Below are 23,425 nucleotides of genomic sequence, written 5' to 3' on the forward strand. Positions count from 1 at the left end.
ATTCCAACCAACAAAAGATATGGTGAAGTATATTTGATTGTGCTAAAGAGGAACTATTGCAAGTATACTTCAGGTACACTTTAAATATATTGCATTTAAAGACCGATATCAAGACCATACAGTCCTCAACATTATTAACAATAAAACACATTTTGGGATTGATATTGAGAAACATGCGTTGAACACAACTAGTACTACAAATAATGTATTTATATCAGTAATTCTCAAGCAATATGTCAGTACATATGTTAATAGACTCAATTTATTATGAAATAAACGCATTTTAATTATATAACTTTTACTAGGGTAATTCCCAAATTTTGAGGTAATTTTTTTTTAATGAAATACATCGGACACGATTGATGGGAAAGTATATACAGAAAGTACACAAAGAGTGTGTGTGAGTGTATAAATGTTTGTCAAGAGAAGCAGTGTTCTGTAATTTAATGGCTCTAGTGAGGCTGTCACACAGAGTTTGTATTTGGAAGGAAACCTGAGCCCCGCGCTGCGGCCAGCGCTAAGGTCATAGGTCACTGGCCCTGTCTAGTTAGGAATGCATTGTGTCATTTGGATAGTTTCAAACACGGCCCCCTTAAAATGCTTATTATTTCACCTCAAACACACTGGCCATGTTATTCCCATGCAAGCCTTTCCCCTGCAGTGATAACTGTCATGCAAGTCAAACAAAGACAAGCCTCTTTGGAGTGATGAATGCTGGCTTGCTGGAGACATACATTTCCATAAGTACAACAGCATGTAACCATGCATATATTCATATTTGCGCAGACGTATAGTATTTCATATCGCCTCTCCGCTAACCTCCTCTGTCTTTACGGGAGGCCCTGCTTAATTCTCTAAAAACATTTCCCTTTTGAAAAAATACTGGAACAAAAATGAACACAAGCGGTGCTAAGTCCCTAACTCCAGTGCTTTCAGATGTAGTAAACACCCACCTCCACTATTCATTGAGAAAAAAAGACAGTCAGGTCTCATTCCTCATCTTAAGAGCAACATCTGTTAGCCAGTTCACCATGAGGGCCGATCAAACACGGTATCTGTTGTCATGCTGCTAAGCCCTGGGTTAGCTGAGACATTATGAAAATGTATGTATTACTTTGTAGTTGTTCTTGATGTATTAACCTTCTAAGGAAGACGCGGGTTAAGGAGACAGGATGACCATTTCCTGGTATTTATTTTCTCGTAAGCCTTATACTGTAGCACTACGTCTTGTAAAGTCATCACTCTCTGTCATAAAAGAGAAACACTAGAAGCCTCATGGAGAGTAAGTCTAGTAAACACACTTTTGCATTTCAGTACTGGACTATATTCCCAATTATACACAATTTATTTTTAAAGCATGGTTGTTATTATACATCCCAACACCAATCAGGCAGGAAGTTTGGAATAATTGAAGTTGTAATGTTTGTTCCCGTGGCTCAGTGGTAGAGCATTGCATTAGCAATGCAAAAGGTTGTGGGTTTGATTCCCGGGAAACATGTTTTTGGTAAAAAAATTGTTAGCCTGAATGCACTGTAAGTTGCTTTGGATAAAAGCGTCTGCTAAATACATTAATTTAATTTAATTTATTGTGAAATGTTGATACAATTAAAAAAATGCTTCTTTCTTTTAATGTTTTTTTTCATATGTAATTTATACCACTACTGGCAAAGCTGAATTTTAAGCAGCCATTACTCCAGTCTTCAGTATCATGAGATCTATCAGAAATCATTCTAATATTGTAATAACTGAAGTTTTAAAAACACAGGATTAAAAATTAAAACACAAGATTGAAGATTAAATAAGAACACTCTCATCATAGAAGTAGTGTATTCAAGCCAGTGTATATATATATATATATATATATATATATATATATATATATATATATATATATATAAATGCATTTTTCAACCATGTTTTTTACTTACATATTTTTGAATAAAAACTAGGTCTGAATATATAGTTGTAATTTTATTGATCCATCTATCACTACTTTGTGTCTGAAAGTGAAAGACAGGGATGTGATAATGTTGCACAAATATGAAGAAGAAAAAAAACACATGGCAGAGGGTGTGATGTTCTCTCGGCAGAACATTGATGATTAGTTGTGGTGGTGGCGCTACAAGCCAACACAGCTGCCAATGAGACGCAGCACAGCGTGGAAACATCTTGTGTGGTACAGACCTCAAATTACCTGCTTCATTCCACAGATATTCAGAAAACAACTCATAACAGAATAGATATTCTCACAAGGATCACAGTAAAGAAACATTCACTTTTTTGACTTATAAGCATGCATCTTACTGGTTTTTCTTGACTCAGCCTAGTGAAAATGCACCAAAGTAAACCTATATAGTGGAATACTTGAAATGACATCACAGTTTTATAATGGAAAACGAAAAGAAACTGTTAGGCAGTATCAAAAGGCGGCAGAAGTTCGCTTGTGAAACCGTGGAAGCCAGCTCAGGGGACAAATATAAGGAGAACAGATGATATAAGGTTTCCCTCCTAATAATTTCAGGAATTTCATTATTTCCTATGAAAATATTTGGCTGGCTTTTTGGCTGTACAGAAAGGGAAAAAGGGGTCAGGGAGTTTCACGGGGAGATAAATAAGTCAGCTATAGAGTAAGTGCAAAAAGAACTTGTTTTTTAAAACGTAGGCCTCTGCTTTAATAAAAGTTCCACTACTGTAGGTCAAAGCCACCTAATCTGAGTTCAATTAAGTTTAATCCACTGGCTGACTTACAAAAACACAACACGAATCAGATGTGGACGTAGGCCTACTACAAAAACAGCAGGCCAAAGTATTCATCTGTCCAGCCAAAGTATGCAGGCATCAGTGGTCATGTATTGCACAATGCTGCTCAGGATCATTTGAGGCTTTTTTTTTCTCCTGATTCTGCTGAGTAGGGAAGTGGGTGACACTGGCAGTACAATGTTTGAAGCCACATAATGAATCACTAGGCTCACATTCGGAGGGGATCATCATTAAGAATGCCAAAAGAGTCTTCCAGGATGTCTTAAAAGAAGCCAGTCCGTTCACATCTCCACATGTAGAGCACAGGCTTGTGTCATGGGAAGGCTGTCCATTAAACAAGCACAAAAAAAAAAAAAAGGTGGGGAAAAGCGCAGACGTCACTGCTGATCAGTTCTGCCTGGCTGCACTCAGAGTGCTCCAAGTGGTGTGTTGACGCATTTATATTTAATGCCTATTAAATGCGTGATTATGGCTTCATCCATTTACACCCATGTATTATTCATCTGAATCAGTAAAGACGGCCTTACATCCAGATGTACCGAGTGTGGTTTCGCGTAGAGCTGCTCGGGGCGGGTTGGCATGGCAGTGTTCGCCAGTTGGCTGAGAGGGCTATAATTTTCTCAGCCTTTCATGGATCTTTTCATCAGCTCCAAGTACATAAGAGGAGTGATCAATCATCATATATATACAATTAGCATCATGCACAACCAGGCGTGAAGTTCACAGGCTCGTGGGATAATTTGTAGCTGACCTCTGCAGGAATAATATAATTCACAGACAGTTACCATAAAAGAGGCTAGAAGAGAGGAGAATACGTTTATGCAAGGTCTACGGAAAACAAGGGCTGTTTGATATATGAAGAAATAGAGCCGAAGTAGATAAATGCAGGAAATATTGTACTGGAAGAATACAGTACACAATCACTGCCACCGTAGTATAGTACGGATGTTCCTACTGTATGTACATCTGAGGCATAAAGTCATTATAAACATTCATTTCTGAACTGTCTGTTCCTACAGTATGTCCTCCATTACTTCCACTTTCTGTCATCTTTTATACTATTATATATTTTTTTATTATTTCATCCCCATGAAGTTTACTTATACAGTAAGCTTAGTAATTTTATTGCGACAAAAATCTACATTTTACACAAATCTACACAATTCTTCATATGTGTATATAAAAATGATTCAATATAATTACTCCTTGGACTCTCTAAAGGGACATGGTCATGGTTGGGGAAAAAATAAATGACTAAAGCTTTATATTTCACTGATTCCACGTTCTTGCAAATCTTGAAACTTTGTGTTAGCTCACAAAAGTTTTAATGGAAATTATATTTCGTTGTTTTTGTGAGTGAATGTAAGCAAAGGGAAAATAATTGATATACAATTTTCCCAGAAAAATCTGAAAAACATGCTTTGATCATTTCAAACAATTGTAGTGTTATGCATTAAACACTGTAAATCTGTAAATGTGGAGACAGTGGCGGTTTCAAAACTATTATCCTTAAAAAATGATTTAAAAAATCAGCCCTTTGAGCTATTTCAAGTACATAAATACAGAGATATATTGAATATTGAAAGCTGTATCCCCAGGCCTACATTCATGCTGACTCAACATGAGCTGTGTAGCATCACATTTGATGCGGACAGCCAGACACACAAACACTGCCACTGCAACAAAGCATCAGCATTATCTGGTCCTCATAAATCTCTCCCTTTATTTCAGAAGGAAAATATGTTAGAAATACAATTAAAGCCTGGAAACTAGTTCATTGCAAGTAAGTGTGTCCAGCGCTGTTAATGCGGTGGAGTGGAAGTCCCCAATGAAAAGGGCTCTGCACACAAATGAATCAGCTGGACTCACAGTGGCATGTTAAAGGACTATTTAATTGCTGCAGTTTAAAAAGAGGAAATCCTTCTGCCCCCCCCCCCCTTCTCCCCCCACCCCCACCCCGGGGCTTAAACTCTTTATCCAAACCTACTTCTGAACATCAGGGGTTGGACTCTGTGGTTGTGTGCCTAACATTGTATGCAATGAAGAGAGAGACAGATCTGCGTCACTTTTTTAGGTTGCCACTTGTGTAGACAGGTGGTTTCTCAAGCCTCCAGAAGAATAAAAAAAGGTGATAAGAGTGTGCTTTTCCTGTCCTAATCCTTGATAAGGTAACTGGCTATTAGCTGGCTTAGTTTACAAACCAAGTGGCTTAAATTATGCTGCAGAGTGACGTCTTAAACAGCGCTAATAGAGAAACTCTTATTATTAGAGTTGGATCTCCTCTTCAAGAAAGCCATGGAAAAAAGCAGAAGAGCAAAGCAGGAGCAACATACCTTTGACTATTCTGAGACAAACAAGTATGCACTCGAGATATGCTTTTAGGAAAGCAATGCATTTCTTTTCTCTCTGCAGTGTTGTGACCTTTAAATCCTCAGAGATCAGTGAAAGCACTGCACCTAAACTAAATACTGCAATTCAGTTGAATTTATTCCTGAAATTGATGTCAATTCAGGTAGAGACGACTATGTTTATATCAGATCTGCATAATGTCTGAACCAAACCCGATTAGAGAAGCGATGATGTCACTCTCTTTTTGACTCTGAGAGCTCGCCTGAAGTGCTTGAAAATGAGCCAGATGTACGGGTCTTGATTCATGCAATTATACAGACTTGACTCATTTTTATACTGTCTCGCTCTAGCATCATTTCTCTCACCAGCTCTGCAGTCTTGGGGTGACCCAAAAGCATCATTTAAATGCATAAGCTTAAAGTGCATATAGAAAGTGTGATGTCTTGGTCAGTGGCCCCTAGTGAAAAATAAATATAATAAACTGTATTTGAAATACATTTAGTTCTTGTTAAATATGCTACATTATACTTTAAATATGTTAAATATGCTACATTATACTTTACAGTTCCACGCTCCTAAATATGATACTAAACAAAGAAAACTCTGATTAGTTGTTTTACATGTCTGAAAGACATCCTCTTGGGTGGTTTTTAGCCAATTAAAGGAGTCTGAAGTTCTGCCAATGTGAGACTAAGTTAGAACTAACACTGCTTTATAATAGCATCCTGTCTCTGAGCTATTTGCTTTAAGACAAAGGCAAGTCAATTATTATTAGCTTAAACCCAATTCAATATTTGATATGCATTACCAAAAGAATACAGATATGAAAAACAGGTTAATAAAACCCAGATGTTATGCTGAAAGTTGCAGATCTTAAAGTCGACTGCAACATCTGCATGAGTCTTAGGCAAAAACAAATTCACCACAGCATTTGATTTCATTGTTCTGTTCTTGCACAACTCTTTGTTCAAGCATTCTTGTACAATCAAAAAGGAATGTCAAATCACTTCGTTATGCAGCCTTCGGCAAAGCTCTCCAGACATACCATAATCAAATCAAAACAAGCAACAAGCTGGAGTGCTCTCCGCTTGACCACACGCTCTAGTCTCATCTCACACACGAACACACACAAACGTCAATAGGACAAACTGCAATTATGGCAACTAAAAAACAAATACAGTGAACTAAGGGTCTGTAACCACAGACGGACAGGAAGCAGTATGATTGTGCAATTTTGCAAGCAGTACCACAATTTCAATGAGGTTACAAACCTGGAACCAATATTTTAATTTATAGAACCTCTCAAAGGTAAGTGATGCCTTTTATATATAATTTGTTCAGATTTACAGATACTGAATATGCAATCATTCAGTTTCTGGTTCCTGAGAATAAAACTTTCATCTTGGACCTTAACATGTCTCTCTCTCTCTCTTTTTTTTTTTTAATCTGGCACAGATGCCTATAGTTGTCCTTAAATACCCTTGTTAGTTCTGATCAAATAAACTAAATTGCATTTATCGATAATCAGCGGTTTTGTTTTCAAGAATCTGCTGCAGACATACAGTGGGTTTCATAAGTCCACCTGTGAAGATGCTTTATGTAATACAGTTTTTAATTCCATACACAGCACAGCAATTTAAGTGATACGTTGTATTGGAAAAGTTAACATGAACTTTAAAACCATTTGAATGGACACTTGTTAGGATCCCACAGGATTCAAGGTTATTGTGAAAAAAAAAAGTTAATTGCAACTTTCACTTCACAATTTTTCCGCAATTATGATGTAAACTAGGACTTATGACTAGATCACAGTTAATTTCAATGTTAACATTACTTGAAAAAAATCTTAGAAAGATTAAGTCTAGTTATAAAAAAGATTAAATCTAGTTAAGTTTGCTCAATACATTCAAGTTTACTCAGAAGCAAATGTATGAAAACTTGTAAGTAACTAGATTTTTCTTGAGGCAATGAGTTTGCATGATTTTTTTCAAGTAAAGCTGTAATTCTGAGTTCATATCTTGCAACTCTGACATTTTTTCTGTTAATTAAGTTTACATCTTGTTATTCTGTTCTTTTTTCTGACATGGAATAAAAAGAAAAAAGCAATCGTGACTTTTATCTTAAAATTGTCTTGTATTCTTCTGAATTCTGAGTTTATATCTCAGATCTCTGAGAATTGCTAGAATAAAACTCAGAATTGTGAGATGAAAAGTTTTTTTTTATTTTTTATTTTTTATCATCCCGTGGCAGAAACAAGCCGCATTGACCTGCATAAGATCAAACTGCATGATTATGTTCTCCAGTATTGAGTCATATGATCAATATGAAACCTTTTGTCCTAACAGATGAAGACAATGAATCCAAAGTAAATAAAAACAGTTTATTAAAGAAAGCAACAGAAGGTAATCCAAAATGTACGCCAAGCTACTAAACAATACCATTGCAGAGTGTGTACGGCTACAGGAACTGTTGCTGAGAAAAGCAGATCCCACCATCCAGAGAACAAATACAGAGCTTTACCCCTAGTATCCAGTGCCCCCACAACCTCAACATATTTCTGGAAGGTTCTTTTTCCTAAGCAGGACTCCCAGAAGAGTCTCTAATGCTGTAAGTAATTTAGTTGGAGATTCTGCTCTAAGCTGTGACTGGCTCCTCTGTTTGTCCAGGGGGACATAGTTTCCATTCCTAGTTACTCTCTATCAAATCTCTTTTATAAGCTTACAAAAAAGGAGAACTATGTCTAGAATCTCCTCAGTCTTCACATCTGGTCACCACGAGAGTAATTCATTTCACCCACAGAGTAAAACGTGATTGGTTGCCGAGCTCTGATTTGGTGCCAAAATGGACTCCAGGGACACATGAAACACATAAGAACAGGCCTGAAACTCACTAGTACACACACACACACCAAACCATACGGCCGAGACGCATCCTTCACCGTGTTTTACTGTCCCTCAAACTGCACCCATCCCTGTATACATTAATTCATGCTCCAGAACTCTGACTCCGGTTCAGCAGTTAAGATGTTTTTAGGACGTCAAGTCATAACACATTAATGGAACAGAATTAAAATCGCTGAAAGGTTCACACATAGGAATGAAAATGATAGTGCCCTACAGTTTGTCTGATACTTCCAAAATCTTTAAACAGCTATGAAGAAGAAGAAGAAAAATCTTGTACATGGGTCAATAAGAAATAAGAGTGTCCAAGATAAAGAAAGGGTTATCTTAAAATCAAGTTGTATGATTCATGTTGAATTCATATGGTTTTAACTTTCATAACATTCACACCAAAAGTTCTAATTTAATGATTGTAAAAATGTCATTTGTCTGACTATTATTTTGAATGTCCGGCTTTACAGGGTAAAGCTGTATTGGACATAGTCTGTTATTTGCATGTTAAATGAATAACTGAACTAATTAATCTGTTTTCATCATTCTGTGTGTCACTGAATAGGTTTGAAATAGCAGTAGAGAATTACCTGTGGGGTGATGCAGGATTAAAGCAGGTCTTGGTGACATCAGTGATGTTGGGGTTGCAGCAGTCCCCATGATCGTAATAGAAATTGTCCCAGTTGCACTCTGGGTCACAAACCCCATTCCCCTGCTTGTATTCAGGGCAGCGTGCACTCTGCCTCTTACAGTATCCGGCGTCAAAGCCAGTGAGAGTGTGGTTACATTCTGGATCGCACTCTTCATCGCCCACTTTGCTGATATCACAGTTGGCCAGTATTAGGCGGTTACGTAAGGACGAGTTGTATACGTTGTGAATGGTGCGCTCCCAGGAAATGTTGTAGACGCGGAAAGCATTGTTCAAGTGCTGGTGCTGAAGGTTGATCTGGTGGTCTGTAATCGTCGGCCACCGTCCTTCATCGTCGTAAACGTTTATCACTCGGTAGCGCACCGTCTTGGGTTTGCGGAAGCTCCAGAGCTGGTAGTAGTTTGTAATCACCTCCACATTGTCACACACAGTCTGTCCACAAGGTGGAGGTTTCAGTGCAGCATCGCTGAGGACAGCTGCCAGGCTCCGGTCGGAGTCCTCCAGCCGGGGGAAACTGCCATCTTTCACCGTCAGCCACCGTCTAGGCATGTTCTCGAAGTTCTCATGGATGACCAGCTGAGAGAGGTCACCGAACTGACCCAAACTGTGACCCATGTATCTGATGATCTCACGTTGGCTCAGAGCCCGATTCCACAAGCTCAAGTGTTCCATCGTTCCCCTGTAGTTGTGGTTTAATGCATTGCCACCGATCATGAGCACCTTGCACTTCTTGGTAAGGGGGCTAAAAATCTCACCGGATTGATCTCGACTTACAGCAACCTGCGCCCCGTTTACATACAGCTTCATAAAGAGACCGTTGTAGGTGACGGCCACGTGCAGCCATTGATTTGGAGGGTAGGGTGCATTAGAGGTGATTGTGGTGAGCTTGTGGGCTCGGTCTGTCTTGAGAGAGAAGAAGACACGAGGGTCACGGTTGGCTTGGTCGCTGACTGCTTTGATGCCAAGTAACCATCCTCTATCGCTGGATGCGTAGAAGCATTTATCATAGAGACCTGTGGGAAGATGACAGGTATTAGATACAAAAAGAAGCAGAGAATTGTGGTCCAAACAACCCACAGTTTAAGTGAAAATGAAAAAAAAATGTAGATGAATTTTAGGAGTTTACAGTAACTGATGTTACAGTTGCTTTAATGACAGATGTTTTCAGGCTCTGTGAACTCCACACGTAAAATAATATGTTCATGTTCTCAAGGATCATCCAAAAAGATCCAACTGAAACAAGAACATCTGACTAATTGGTGACAAAACTTCATTTCATTTATTTAAATTTATTTGTTTGCCATTCAAAAGTTTGTGGTAAGACTTTTTTAAATGTTTTTTTTTTAAAGAAGTCTCTTATTATCACCAAGTTAGCATTTTTATACATTAAACACAGTAATACTGTGAAATATTATTACAACCACTTAATATTTTTGGGAAAATGTTATACTGTCATGTTATACTTTATATGTATAGTTCTAATATCCCTAAATATTAAACCTTTCTGTTCAGTAAATTTGATTTTGAATTGCAGTTTTTTATTGTGTTTTTTAGACGTACGTATATCTTTATCAGGTTTTCTGGCCAATAAATGCTAGAAACAAATAACACATATTGATTTATCCAGAAGTATAATGAAAGGTGCACAGTAGTAGTTCAGCAAACTGACTGACGCAACAACACTGACGTAAGTTACCGCAGCCTGATGCGGAGAGTGACGAAAAACTGTATGTGTTTGTCCAGAAAAATGGGAAACACAACGTGGTTCCCATGATCAAATCATTGCAACAGTCCAGTCCAAGGACTACAGGCCTACGAAAAAGCATCTGCAAGTAATCAGGCCCAGACAGTGTGGTCTTGTATCAACAGAGCAAAGGTTACTTGAATGTTCAGTCTATTTTCTTGAAATGTGCCTCAGCAGTAGGGATGTTTGAAATCAAAAATGGTCCTTTTTCGGCACAGTCCGTATTATGATAGGGGCTCTAAAACCCTTTCTTCCTGTTTCGTTTGGAAACCATGCGCTGAGCTACAGAAGGAAACGTAGTCTAACATTTAATGGGTACACGTCCTTCATAATCGAGTGCGTAAACGTGGATTTCATAGGAAACGCTGTATTTCAATACAACAGAAATCAGATATAGGGCATATTCAACAGATACAGGGCAAAAAAAAATTAAGTATTACATTTTATTTAAATTAAATCAGTCCTACAAATCCACACAAGCAGTGCTGCTTTATCCAGCCAGTTGCTGAGCAATGAAACCTGAAGTCGAAGACAGACAGTGAGGAACTGTGACCCTCATTCTGTCTTCTGCCTGAGGAAGTCTTTCGTCTCCCACAGCGAAGAGAAGTGTGTTTGTTAGAGGTAATTGGTGAAACTCAGTTAGGGCGAATATGTAGTTAAGTCTTACCGGGGTAGCAGGGGAAAATATTACTATACTAGATTACTATGAATTTACACATGCCTCTGCAAAAAAAGGAAACGCATTTAACCTGAACTGCTTCAATCCATTTACTGAAGCTGAATGCATGAGGATCTTTTGACCACTAGGACTGACCACTTTAAAGAGATCATTCATTCGGGAGCGCCTTACTAAAGAGCAGACAGGAGCATGTACTTCCCTCTCACTTCTAGGCTGCCAGCAGAACCACTGCCAGCATCTATAAAAATAAATTGTGCCATAAAACTGAGGAAATTACAATCTGTGAAATCCTGGAATGAGACCACTAAGTGGGAAATAACAAACAGGTACATTTCATGCCAGCACCGAACTTTAGACATGCAAGGGGCTCAATGTAGGGAAATGGATGGGGTTCAATGAATGATGGATGCCCTAAAAAAATGCTAATTTTATACTGATCATAACTGAGATTTCATTAAAACAATCAGTGCATAATGAATACCCTACACAGCTTTAACTGAGATAATGCATTAAATACTAATGTATGATCAACAGCGTGGGGAAAAAGTCTTGCACACAAATGCAAATGCCGCTTGCTTTGCAAATTAACTTACTTTATGAAATCAATCCAGTCATTAAATTAAGTACATGCTGAAGTTAAAATTTAATTTTGGAAATTAATGCAGCTGGCTCCTCATGCCGAATATGGTTTTCCTTCTAATCCTTTCCAATATTTCAAAAAAGCATCCATTTTGAGTTCATTCAAACTCAGTATCCAGCACCATGGACAGTGCACTACAAAGTGTGCATTACGAAATGAAAGACAAGTGCAGCAGCAGTTTGGATAAATGTATATACACCTGTAGTGTGTATATTTGTATTAAACATCTGTAAGGATATAGTGAAATTTCTTAGTTGATAAGTTGTTGAATCATTCTGTGTTAGATATGTGGTCAATATATCCTTTTAATGTGCAAACATTTTTGATATTTCCACTCACATAATATTATTAAGACTGAATGTTATTTATCAGTACAACAGCTAACACTTTAATAAGGTCCCATTTGTTAACATTATTATTGCTAATTTTATTTTATGGTCCTTAGCTTACTTGAACCAACAAGGGACAGTTGTATTTTTATAAATAAGGATGAATATATATATATATATATATATATATATATATATATATATATATATATATATATATATATATATATATCGACTACTGTTATTATTATTATTTTTAATTGATATTAAATTTTTATTTATTGCTATATTTTTATTGCTAACTATATATAAATAAATTACATATTCATAAACCTCTCATAAAGTATATTTAACAACCAAACATAAATCCTGCTTAGCAACATGATAATTGAATATTTAAATTTGTATGGCCATAATTACAAACCTCTAAGTGGTGCTATTGACAGTTTTATGAGGTGCTTATTAAGTTATTGTAATGTGCCATAAAATATCCCATCCCACTGTGTAATACACAGAGACCTCAATGACAACAATGAAAAGCAAAATGTACGTATTAACATTTAAAATCAGACTGCATACAACTTCAGACAAACAGTTGCTGCCTTACGTCAGCAGACATACTGTAAAACTAGTAAAAATGTCATCTGTCTGAGTGTGCGCTCTTGCATCTGAGGATCTGACTGACTGAAAGCAGGAGTCCGTTCCATGATGTTTTGTGGCAAGGACTGTAATATCTTTAAAAGAACAAGCAATAACGAAACCACTTGAAGAAAGGATAGACAAGGCACTAATTTTATAGCTTCCTCCATCTGGACTGACACTTAAAGCATTCCCTTCTCATAATCCTATACCTGAAGAAACTTGATTCCAAAACAGCACATATTTGTGGGTTAAAACCCACAAATATACAAGGATATACAAGGGCCACAACTAGGACGGACCGCAAACATTTAATGCTTTGTTTAAAACAAAATTTGTTAAACAACACTATTAGATGCATAGTTGGAGAAGCTATATAAACTCTGCCAGCGCCCCCTCGTTGCTTCTTAATGTTACTGTGACTAAGGAGATCATTTTGAGGACAGAGGAGTGGACTAATTTTAGATGACTCACTGACTAGATGTATTCAATCAATCTATTATCATGCAGCTCTCTGGAGATATAAAGCTTATTTAAAGACGACGTACCCAACTGTATATAATTACATTAATTTGCAATGTCCTGAGTCTACAATTTGCAATTTAAATCATGCATCTTGAAATCTATCACTGAATTGCATGTGCATGACTCACTAATTATTTTGTGTGTGTGTGTGTGTGTGTGTGTGTTTAAATTCACTTGGATATAAAGTTAACATTTTACATTGAATCAATGTAAGACATTTTGTCTATAACATCTGAGAAAATAAGAACTAATCATGTGGTTCGTTTGTAGATTTCTAATGCTATCCATGTTAGAAAAACTAGGAGGGAGTTTGGTAACTGTGGCTATCAAAACTATCCCTTTACATATTGGCAATTTTCAAAAACTACACGTGGGTTCGCATTTTATTTAGCCTTTTAGTAACCCCCAAGCATTTAAAGAGATAATTAAAACTATTTGATTTGTATATCATTACAGTACATTTTCGTTTATGTTCGCACAAAACTGCGTGCTATAGAGGTTCACGGGGTGCACGCAGGATTCATAAACCGACTCCACGGGTATTACGCTCTCTGTTGGCTGGAAAGGGGATGGGGGAAGAAATCACATAGATTTGTTTGAAGGAAAAAAAAAGATAATACAACCGAGCAACTAACACGCCCACCTATGCTACTCCATCCCCATAAGAATAATGCGTAATATGCGTAAGTAGAGATTTTTCAATAATTCAATATTCGATTGTAAACTACAAACGCTTGTGGTGCGTGCATAATTTCAAAGCACGTTTTACATATAAATATAATTATAAACAGGCATACATAAAGAAAAATAAGCACCCGCTGTAATGTTGAGTTTGGTTATGTATGGTGTATATGTAGTAGGCTATTCAGTGCGGAGCAGAGCACGTAAGGAACACTGTAGTCTATGCATCAAAGGGATGACGTATTTGTTTAAGCGATTTCTGACACAGACACTTAATCATACAGCATCATACAGAAAAATCTACAGATTACGCCGCTATTGTTTTCTTCTCTCTCTCTCTCTCTCTCTCTCTTTCTCTAGCACACACTTTAATGCAGTTTTAAAGATAAAAAAGTTAAATAATAATAAATAAACAAATCAAAATCTTTAAACGCCATGACTTCAGCAGCACACCAACAAATACGATATTTGGGTTGCTTTACTCCACATCACCTCCACAAACCGTTCAAAGATGAATAACTAGAAAGGCGGTTTAAATCGACAACGTTAAAACTACAAGATGCTACCAAAAGTTACATGTGCCAACCGCATGCAAAACCCAAGAGAGTTTTTATTTAGCTAGAAAACAACATGAGCAAAGACGCATCTAGAAAGATCGGTTATTTGTTAACTATTCTCGGTGCATGCTCGCGTTGGCTCATAAATAGTGAAAGTGATATAAAGAAGTGCTAGTGGCAAGTGTTTATGCAACTATTCGCACACTGGAGGTGATTCATGAAGCGCGGGCATGCTGCAGTTAGCCTACACTATGAAAGATTTCTGCAGTGAATATAATGCAAGTCATAATTAAGCAAAGCAAACCTCCGATAACAGCTGGAGAGCGCTGCCCACCCTCAGGTTTTATCCACATTTCCAGGGTGAAATTACCCCTTGGCACCTCTGCATTGGGTTTCAGACGCAGTTGGTCTCCTCGACCGGTAAAGTAAACAGCCCTCCGCCGACCTGGGCTGCTTTCCCCCGCCTGTGACAGGCGAGGGGAGCGCCGATCTATCCCGAGGAGTGAGCGTTTGCCCCGAGGCAGGCGTGTGGCACAAGGTCCTGGGAAGGTACTTCTGGCTTCCCTGATGCGTACCAAGTCTCTTTTAGACCTTGCAATTCGCCGTGGAGTCCCACACTCTGATCCCAAGCACACGATAAAAAGCAAAAGGCATAGGAGCCAAGTGCAAATGGGCAAAAGTTTCATTTTCAAGTGGAGAGAAGAGATTTTTGTCAATGGATAGGGGATTTGATGATTTCAAAATACTAAATAGGCTAGCGCTCGTCTTTGGAGATCTGTCCCGGTCTTTTGCTTTTACAAAAGCCTGTCAAGACGCGTATTCAACACCAACCAAGACGGCAATGCTGTCTTATTTTTTCCTTTATAATGTTAAGCCACGACCCCCTTTCCTTGCCCCTTTCAAAGACACTTCAACGCAGATTGAGGGGGGGAAAGGAATATGTTAATTCACCCAAGTGCTCCACCTTCCCAATTGAATGGATCCCATTAAACTGCAGGGATGACTGAGTAATCAATCAGCGTGGAGAGGTCAAAATCATTTCCCTTTCACTTTTTCTTCATCCGCATTTCAAATAAACTTGGCAAAAACGCGTTGCTCAAACATATCGCATGCACAACTCTATAGGCGTACATGGACGAGCGTTTGAAGGGGGTCAGTGACGAGAACGGCGTGTATTTATATTCTTGCGAGGGATTCGCGTATACACTAAAGTTGAATAACACCTCACATCCCCTGGCTCAATCGACCAGTCCGACTGGAAAGAAAAAGAAAGGATTTGTCAAATGCTACATGTTTCGGGCAACTCTCGTTCGTTACGTCACATTGTTTATATCTGAAAGAAAGCATATAGTGCGAATAGCCGGGTTCATTCTGACAGGAGTCGCAGGTTAACCTGCGTGCTGTTTTGTTTCTCAGTGCGTGTCTGAACCGGGACGGTGTTTTTATTTTGCGCACCGCTGCGTTGAGAACCCTCTAGCGGCTACACCATGAACTCTCAAGAAAAACCACAAGAAAAAAAAAATATGGTCAGGCGCGTTAAATATTTTTCTTGTTCTTTCCTTTGTCCACATCGACCTGTTATTAACGTGCCGCGCTGGCTGAGGAGGCAGACTGACAGAAAGCCAAACGTAATATGCTGATGGCGAGAACGAGAAGGTACAGTAGGCTAGACAAAATGTATGAATGTAAGATTTAAAGAAAATTGTGATTTTGTATGTTTAACGAATATGTTTGCGTAAATAACGACTTTAAACACGAAAAGCTGACACTAACGAAAAAAACGACATTAATTAATAAAATATTAATTATCATATATAAATGTAAATGTTTGTTTTCTTTCTTTCACACGGATGCCTTCGTGACCAGTCTCCAGTTCAAATGTTTCGATTTATTTTTCATATTTTGTTTCGTATCTGCAATTCTATAGGCTAAATAAATAAATAAATAAATACACTCATAAATGACATCATCCTTTCAGGATGGACTGTAAAGCACAAGTTAATGTTTCTTTTTTATTATTATTCCTTAATGTTATATTTTCTACTTATGATAAACACTTTGTTGTGACCTTAAATACACAGATAATAATGAAAAAAATAATACTTCAACTATATTGCTTTAAAAAAAATAATAAAAAGGGAAAACATTTAACACATGAAGATATTCTTTGTTTAACAATAAATTAAGGTTTTAAAATCTTAAAGCACTTATTTTGTGAAATAACCCTCACATGAGTACACAGATGAATTTAGGGAGGATATTTTGAAGCACTGATCAATCATAGGAAGCATACACAGTAGTGACAGATCTGAATACACATGTGACACCTACAACTAGAGTATCGAAGCATTTCCAGCCAGACTCTTCTTATTTCTTTTCCTTATTGAATGCCAGCAGCAGAGGGAGACTGGAAAATGACTGAATGCACTTCCTACATTGTCTGCTCCTGATCTCAGTGTTCTGGTTCTCACAGCTGCAGAGGGACTCCTTGCAAACATGTGACGTCAATACTGCTGAATATCAATGGGCACTGGTGCTAAAGGACCAGCGGGAAACCTGGGGTGAGCCACTATAGAGCCCCTCATTCGGCAGGTTCTTACCTCAAAGTTACTTTCAACCATTCTTATTCAGCAGGATGTCCAAATCACTTTAAGCCCTTTTCTCTGGAAGGTTTTACAGTGATACTCCAAAGTACCTCATCTCTTATCACTTAAAATAGATGCAGGCTTGCTAATAAAACTCAGGAGGCAAAGCAATTATATTCAGACATATTTCTGGGATGCATGTACACTTCATGTCTATGATGGTATAACTTGTTACTTGTCCAAACCAATATAATAGTTCATTTCAACAGTTGTGTGATTTTTCTAATTTGGTGAAATGTTTATTGTCCCTGATAATGAATTTATACAAAGCAACCCATTGGTTTTACTGTGCAGAAAGAAAGCTGCATTTATTGTTCATTATTTATTATGAACGACAACAACAAATAAAGAGCAGCAAACAAAACATCTAAAGTTGAAGGAGTGCTTTAATGAGTTTACAGTGTTAATATTTGCTCAGGATACTTGCACATAAAAAATATAATATATAAATTAATGGATAAAAAACATGTGCAGCATTTTACAATACATTATTAAATTTTATTAGCATATTCCAAATACATTTCTTTCCATGTCTGACTCAATGCCATGAGAAATGATCAGAAATATCATCTGATTTTCAAACATAAAAGTTATTATTTTTCTGATGCTATATCTATTTTATCTCTGGGGTGTTGGCCAAAAAGTTAACATTAATTAATTGCAAACCTTCTGTAATATCCAAAATACTGTACAGTATATGTGAAGAAAATTTTTCCATTAAAATATCTGGTTATTTCTTAGTCAATATACTTTTAAACAATACATTTTATTATTCATTTATTATATCAACATTTTGTGCCCTCTTATGTGAGATATAGATTAATTTGTTGCCCAAAAGGATTGCAACTTTGAATTCTTGTATTAAATTCAATATTATGATCACCACTTTTTCAATGTTAATACATAGTGCATATAAGAAATATTTATGCAAAAAAAAAAAAAAAATAAATAAAAAGGCATGCAGGTATGTGGTGTTTTTTTTTTTATATTTGTGCCAGGATTTGTGCAGTCAATTATTATTTTATCATATATCTGCTCTGGTTTTGCTATTGCACTGTACAACACTGACTCACTGCTTTACATTCAGCATTTTTAGTGGGGTACTCACTGCATTAAATAAATTAAACTTTACAAATCATTCAAAGATAACATTAAGAGAGCTCTGCACTAGACCTGTATTGTGATTAATAGCAGGTTGCGTAGACAGCTGAAGATGTCATCAATGACGCACACATCCTGGTTTTTACTCTCTGCCTGCTCCCTCATCTGCAATCAGGAAATGCAAGTCAGTTCATTTGAATTGATCCTGGCTTGTCTCCTAAACCTGAAGACCTACTACAACTAAAAGTCTAAGAGCAATTAACCAAACACTTAATCTTTCTGTGCATTCTGAGGCCTAAGGATTTCGTAACATATTTGAACACTGGAATTTTTTACTTAATCTTTTATGCAAGACCATGATTTTCTCTTTTACACCAATAGTGCCTTTGCCTTAACTGCAAATACATATGAATAATCTTTGTGGAATTTTCCAGCACCTGCACACAGGGCTGGGTCAGATAGAAGCTTTAACACAGTATTGTGTAATAACAACTAAACGTCTCTTAAAGTCTCTTATCCCAGTAACTGTCATTTTAGACTCCCGGGCCATTAAGAAGTGTGATATTCATTGGCAGTAAGTGAACAGCTTGTCCACATAAAAGCAAAATGCAAGTGATCCCCCCTAACAATTGTGAAATTAATTCTTTTTATGATTTATCAGCAGATTTTATCGATGAACTGCAATTTGGGAGTACAGAGAGTAAATGCAGAAACTTTCCAACAAACAACTTTCCTAATATCACGGCAAATGTAATGCAGGATAAGTGTGTTGATTCCTGAATATGAAAAGGCCACTGATGATAATTAAAAACAAATCTTATGCAAGTCCAACATGTACATGTGTGTATGTGTGAGCAAGCATGTATGCGTGTACAAGTGTTTGTGTGTGTGTAGTAAGGGGAAATTCCACCTGGTGTTTATTGTACCCATCCTTTGAAAAGATAACCATCACAAAAATGGGAAAGGATGCATGTTCTGACATCTATTGTATCTGATCCAATAATAAAAAATGGGCATTCCTCATTCATTCCAGAGATCAAGGTGTTCCCCCAATGGAACAGATCAATTTGTAATTAGGGAGACTCTGGAAAAACCCTGTACTAATGCCAATGGAACATTATGTAATGAGTGATGGAACAACGTATTCAATTAATCGCAGCTGCATGAAGCGGTTGTCATTACGATGGTGTTGGCAAAATAACCAAAAACGAACGTTCTGCAATTAGTCCACATATTTGTTGGCAAACTTGGTTCATATCAACTGAACAGCAGATCTTACTGGTGGACTAATAGCAGCTGGTGGAATGTTGATTTGAATATCTGTATGTTGCTTTGATGTTCCTTTAACAAACAAATAAAGATTTTTACACTGTATATTAATCCTTGTCTGTGTAGAAAGAAAAACAAAGTATTGAAATAAAGCTCCCAATTTGTGTCCTCTCAGAATCTTCGGATAAATTATTTGAATTATTTCATATTCACAGTCCATCGCACAGCTACCTGATTTCATTCACTTCAAGTTTAATTCAGCAGATATGGACAAAGTCAGACACCTGTAACTCAAGCATCTGATGTAAATGAATATTTAACAGAGCCCAAGGCAAGAGCTCAGTTAAAGTGGGCAGTGATAACCTCATAGTGATGCTGTTGAGAATGAAGCATGCGTGACATCAGCTCTCAATCAATATAGACTTTTCTTTTTTTGTCATTGTAGGTTAAGCTGAAATCAGTCTGTGTCGATTCTGACTCAACTTAAGACATAAATACACTCTTGTGCTTCAGGAAGCCATAGAAGAACCTTTTCATCTACATGGTTCCATAAATAACCTTCAAGATCTGAAGAACCTTTCTGTTTCACAAAAGGCGAAAGAAGGTTCTTCAGATTATAAAAATCTAAGAAAGAGATGGTAAAGAACCTTTGACTGAATGGTTCTATGTGGAACATCGCTGTGAAGAAGCACCTTTATTTTTAAGAGTGTACACTTAGCAGAGCCAGCTTACATTTCATAATCACATTCTGACTGTATAAGATACAAAAACAGAATTTCCCAGAGGACAGTGGCTTTGCCTGGGTCTCTAATTACTGCTGTAATTGATCCGTGTTTCTAAGCAACAAAAGCTTTTAATGAATCAAATAATTTCTCTCAACTTCTGAATCAATATTTCACCACTGAGCCATTGAGACAAACATCTGCTCCACCCATTTCCTTTTGCAAAGTTGGCAAGTTTGATCTGTATTCACCCTCTGGATAGGGAAGGAGAGGAAGGAAAAGAGAGAACAGCATATGACATCATTTTGTTTCTAGAACATTTATTCATTCTGGCAGCACTGATCAAGCAGAAGTAACACCTTTTATAGACTGGGCCAAGATGTCACACCAGGAAGTTTTTAAGACACCTGTTTACTCTAGCACTGGTTTTGTATGATGGTTTATCATCATATTATCATATTGTTGAATTATCTGTTTTTTAATAACTAGAGAATAAAAAAATTAAAAATGTATGCAACTGAGAACGAGGGTACTTCAGTGTCATATTGGTTATAAATTTTAGTTTTATTTACATTATTTGTTATACCATTTACATGCTTGCTGTTTTCATTAAAGGTTTTGTGATCATAATTTTTCCACTGTTTGCTGAAATATTAACATAGTTTCCATAGTAATTTTTTTTGTGTTCCAAGATCTCATTTTAAGCAATAATGGTAGAGATGTTAAAGAGATTTGTTTGAGAATTTGATAAACCCAAAACAAGAAATAATTCACAGCAGTAAAGTGTGTGACAACATCCACACTATATCACCAATTGTACTATTATTAATTATATTTTTATAAGATAAGCCTGTGTTCACAATTTAATTAAAGGATAAACAATTTTCAAAGTTTCAGCTTCTGATTATATCAGGATTTGGCTATTGCAAAGAACAAAAACTTCAAAAAGCATTTTGAAGAAAAAAAAAACGAAACAAAAAAAGCTTTAAAATGAATCCTTAATGTATTTACAGTGACCCTTCGCAAAACCTACCCTCCCTAGTTACTGTTGCTATGTCCGACAACCCATGCCACTCTCACACCACACATCATGTTCTCACGCAGTGAAAAAATACACTGCGGAGCAGATAGGAAACTGACAACACGCCGACAGACAAGACAGAACAGGTTATTTCTGTTATGAAATAAAGTCTGGGCATTATTCGGCGTTATGATTGGTTAGATCAATCAAGCTCTTTGCGAAGGGTCAATTAACAAGTTAAGCTATGGCTCGTTGACAGACGGAAAGTTGTGTCATAGTCTGGCCACCCATGTGACCTTTTAAAAAACACAATAAACACAGATTCCCAGAACGAGATAATGCACATTTTGATAGAGCAGCAACACAAACCCTTTAAATTCACCAGGGACCCTTCACGATGTAGACATGGCTGTACAGCAGTTCGCCAACCCATCAAGATGATCCCAATAATAACACAAAAAATACAGTTACATTTCTTCATGAATGTGTCACTGAAGGTACATTTTGCTATCAGTTCTTCAGTAGGTAGATCTTGTCTTTCATCAAAGCTGAGGACAGTGATCTTGGGCTTTAAAAGGTTGGTGACCACTGGTGTACAGCACGTGAATGTGTTTGTTTTATACTCTGCTTTATGTCACAACCAGGCCAGTCAATCAGCCCTGAGGGAGGAAAGTTGATAAAGGTAAGATTATGAGCAGTTCCTGGAAATCCCTCCTCTTTCGTGCCTGTTTCCTCTCCCTGCTGCCTCTAACGCACTATTCCCATTTTACTCACACTGTACTATAGTAGGTGTGATGATTTCCTACGTCAGTTAGTTTCAGACACGATAATAACTGATGAAAAGACCCAAAGATACTGTAAATTGCAATAATACACTTGAAAAGTGTGATAAAGGTAAACTTAATTCAACCTCAAAATCCAAAAACCTTAAAGACTTTAATTTAAAATTAAATTTAACGAAATGTAATTAAATTAAATTAAATTGTAGCAAAAAAAAATATTTTCCAGTTGCTAATTTTACTTAATTTAAACACTTCAATTACCCCAGTGAAAAAAACATATATAGGCTACTAAAATGTGTTTGAAACACAAATTTCAACTCATTTTTTTTTTACTCATTTATATTACTAATACATTTACATATTTATGCGCTTAATAAAAATACACTGCAATTGTACTTTTAGCATAATAAATTGGAACAACTAATTTTGTACTTAATGCACTTTAATTGCGCAGAAGTAGAGCTGAGGTCTAACTAAAGTTATACTTAAGTATATTTGATTGTGCTAAAGTGGAACTATTGCAAGTAGACACTTCATTTACAGTATTTACACTTCATTTTGCAGTCATGAAAATCTTTTTTTACTTTTAAATACAGTTACGCTTTAGAATAATTACATTTTTATTACCAATAACTACTGGCCACAATGGCAGGTCTCTGATGGACATTATATATATATATATATATATATATATAGTTTTGACATAACAGTAGAACATACACTGGCTGACCTAGATTGTGTGTGTGCGCACAACTAAGGTGTTTGCAGTGAAAAGCCCCCTCATGTGGACAAATGAATATTTCAGTTCTTTACATAAGACGATCCCTCCGAGGGCATTAGATGTCCCCACTTCAGAGACCTGTGTCCTTTGCTCTGGAAGACGTAAGGGAACGCATGAGTCAGGACGTGTTCCTCTGTGTGACAGTTATACTGCCTGGGTACAGCGTGGTGGGAACATTCAGAGCTCAACTCCCTCAGGTCACCCTGCAGCGCGGGTGACAGGTTATCCTTCCGTAAAGAGCACATCCCTGTGATGTATAGTGCCAGCTCCGGCACTGAGCATAGCACAGATTCTGACTGAAAAAAGTCAAGCCAGCACCTGGAGAAAAAGTGAGCTAAGTACCGCGTACAAAAAGAGATAGAAATGAAATATTTCAAACCATTTAGACTAAGAGAATATATATATATATATATATATATATATATATATATATATATATATATATACACACACACACACACTATTATTATTTTATTTTGTCAGTGAGATTTTTTGTCTCTTTTGCTCACCAGGGCTGCATTTGTTTGATCAAAAATATAGCAAGACAAAAAAAATGATAAATTAATTAATATTTTTGAAATAATAATACAATTTTACACAACTGTTGTAAATTTGAATTTATTTTAAAAATATAATCTTTAATTGGTGTAAAAATATTTAT

General features: G+C 36.8%; 1 protein-coding gene across 2 annotated transcripts in view; it reads right to left on the reverse strand.

Annotated features, from left to right (window-relative positions):
• Positions 1-15,265, reverse strand: part of pappab (pregnancy-associated plasma protein A, pappalysin 1b) — a 67,180-nt gene extending 51,915 nt beyond the window's left edge. The window contains exons 1-2 of one of the 2 annotated variants that reach the window (XM_052555597.1): positions 14,748-15,265; positions 8,591-9,662 (exon numbers count right to left, since the gene is read on the reverse strand). In XM_052555597.1, coding sequence (XP_052411557.1) covers positions 8,591-9,662; positions 14,748-15,129 — 1,454 coding nt within the window. In that variant the 5' untranslated portion in view covers positions 15,130-15,265. The remainder of the gene's footprint in view (positions 1-8,590; positions 9,663-14,747) is intronic. The other variant, XM_052555598.1, reaches the window with a different exon arrangement.
• Between the last annotated feature and the right edge of the window lie 8,160 nt (positions 15,266-23,425).

This window comes from Carassius gibelio, chromosome B5, assembly GCF_023724105.1.
Source record: "Carassius gibelio isolate Cgi1373 ecotype wild population from Czech Republic chromosome B5, carGib1.2-hapl.c, whole genome shotgun sequence".
Lineage (NCBI taxonomy): Eukaryota > Metazoa > Chordata > Actinopteri > Cypriniformes > Cyprinidae > Carassius > Carassius gibelio.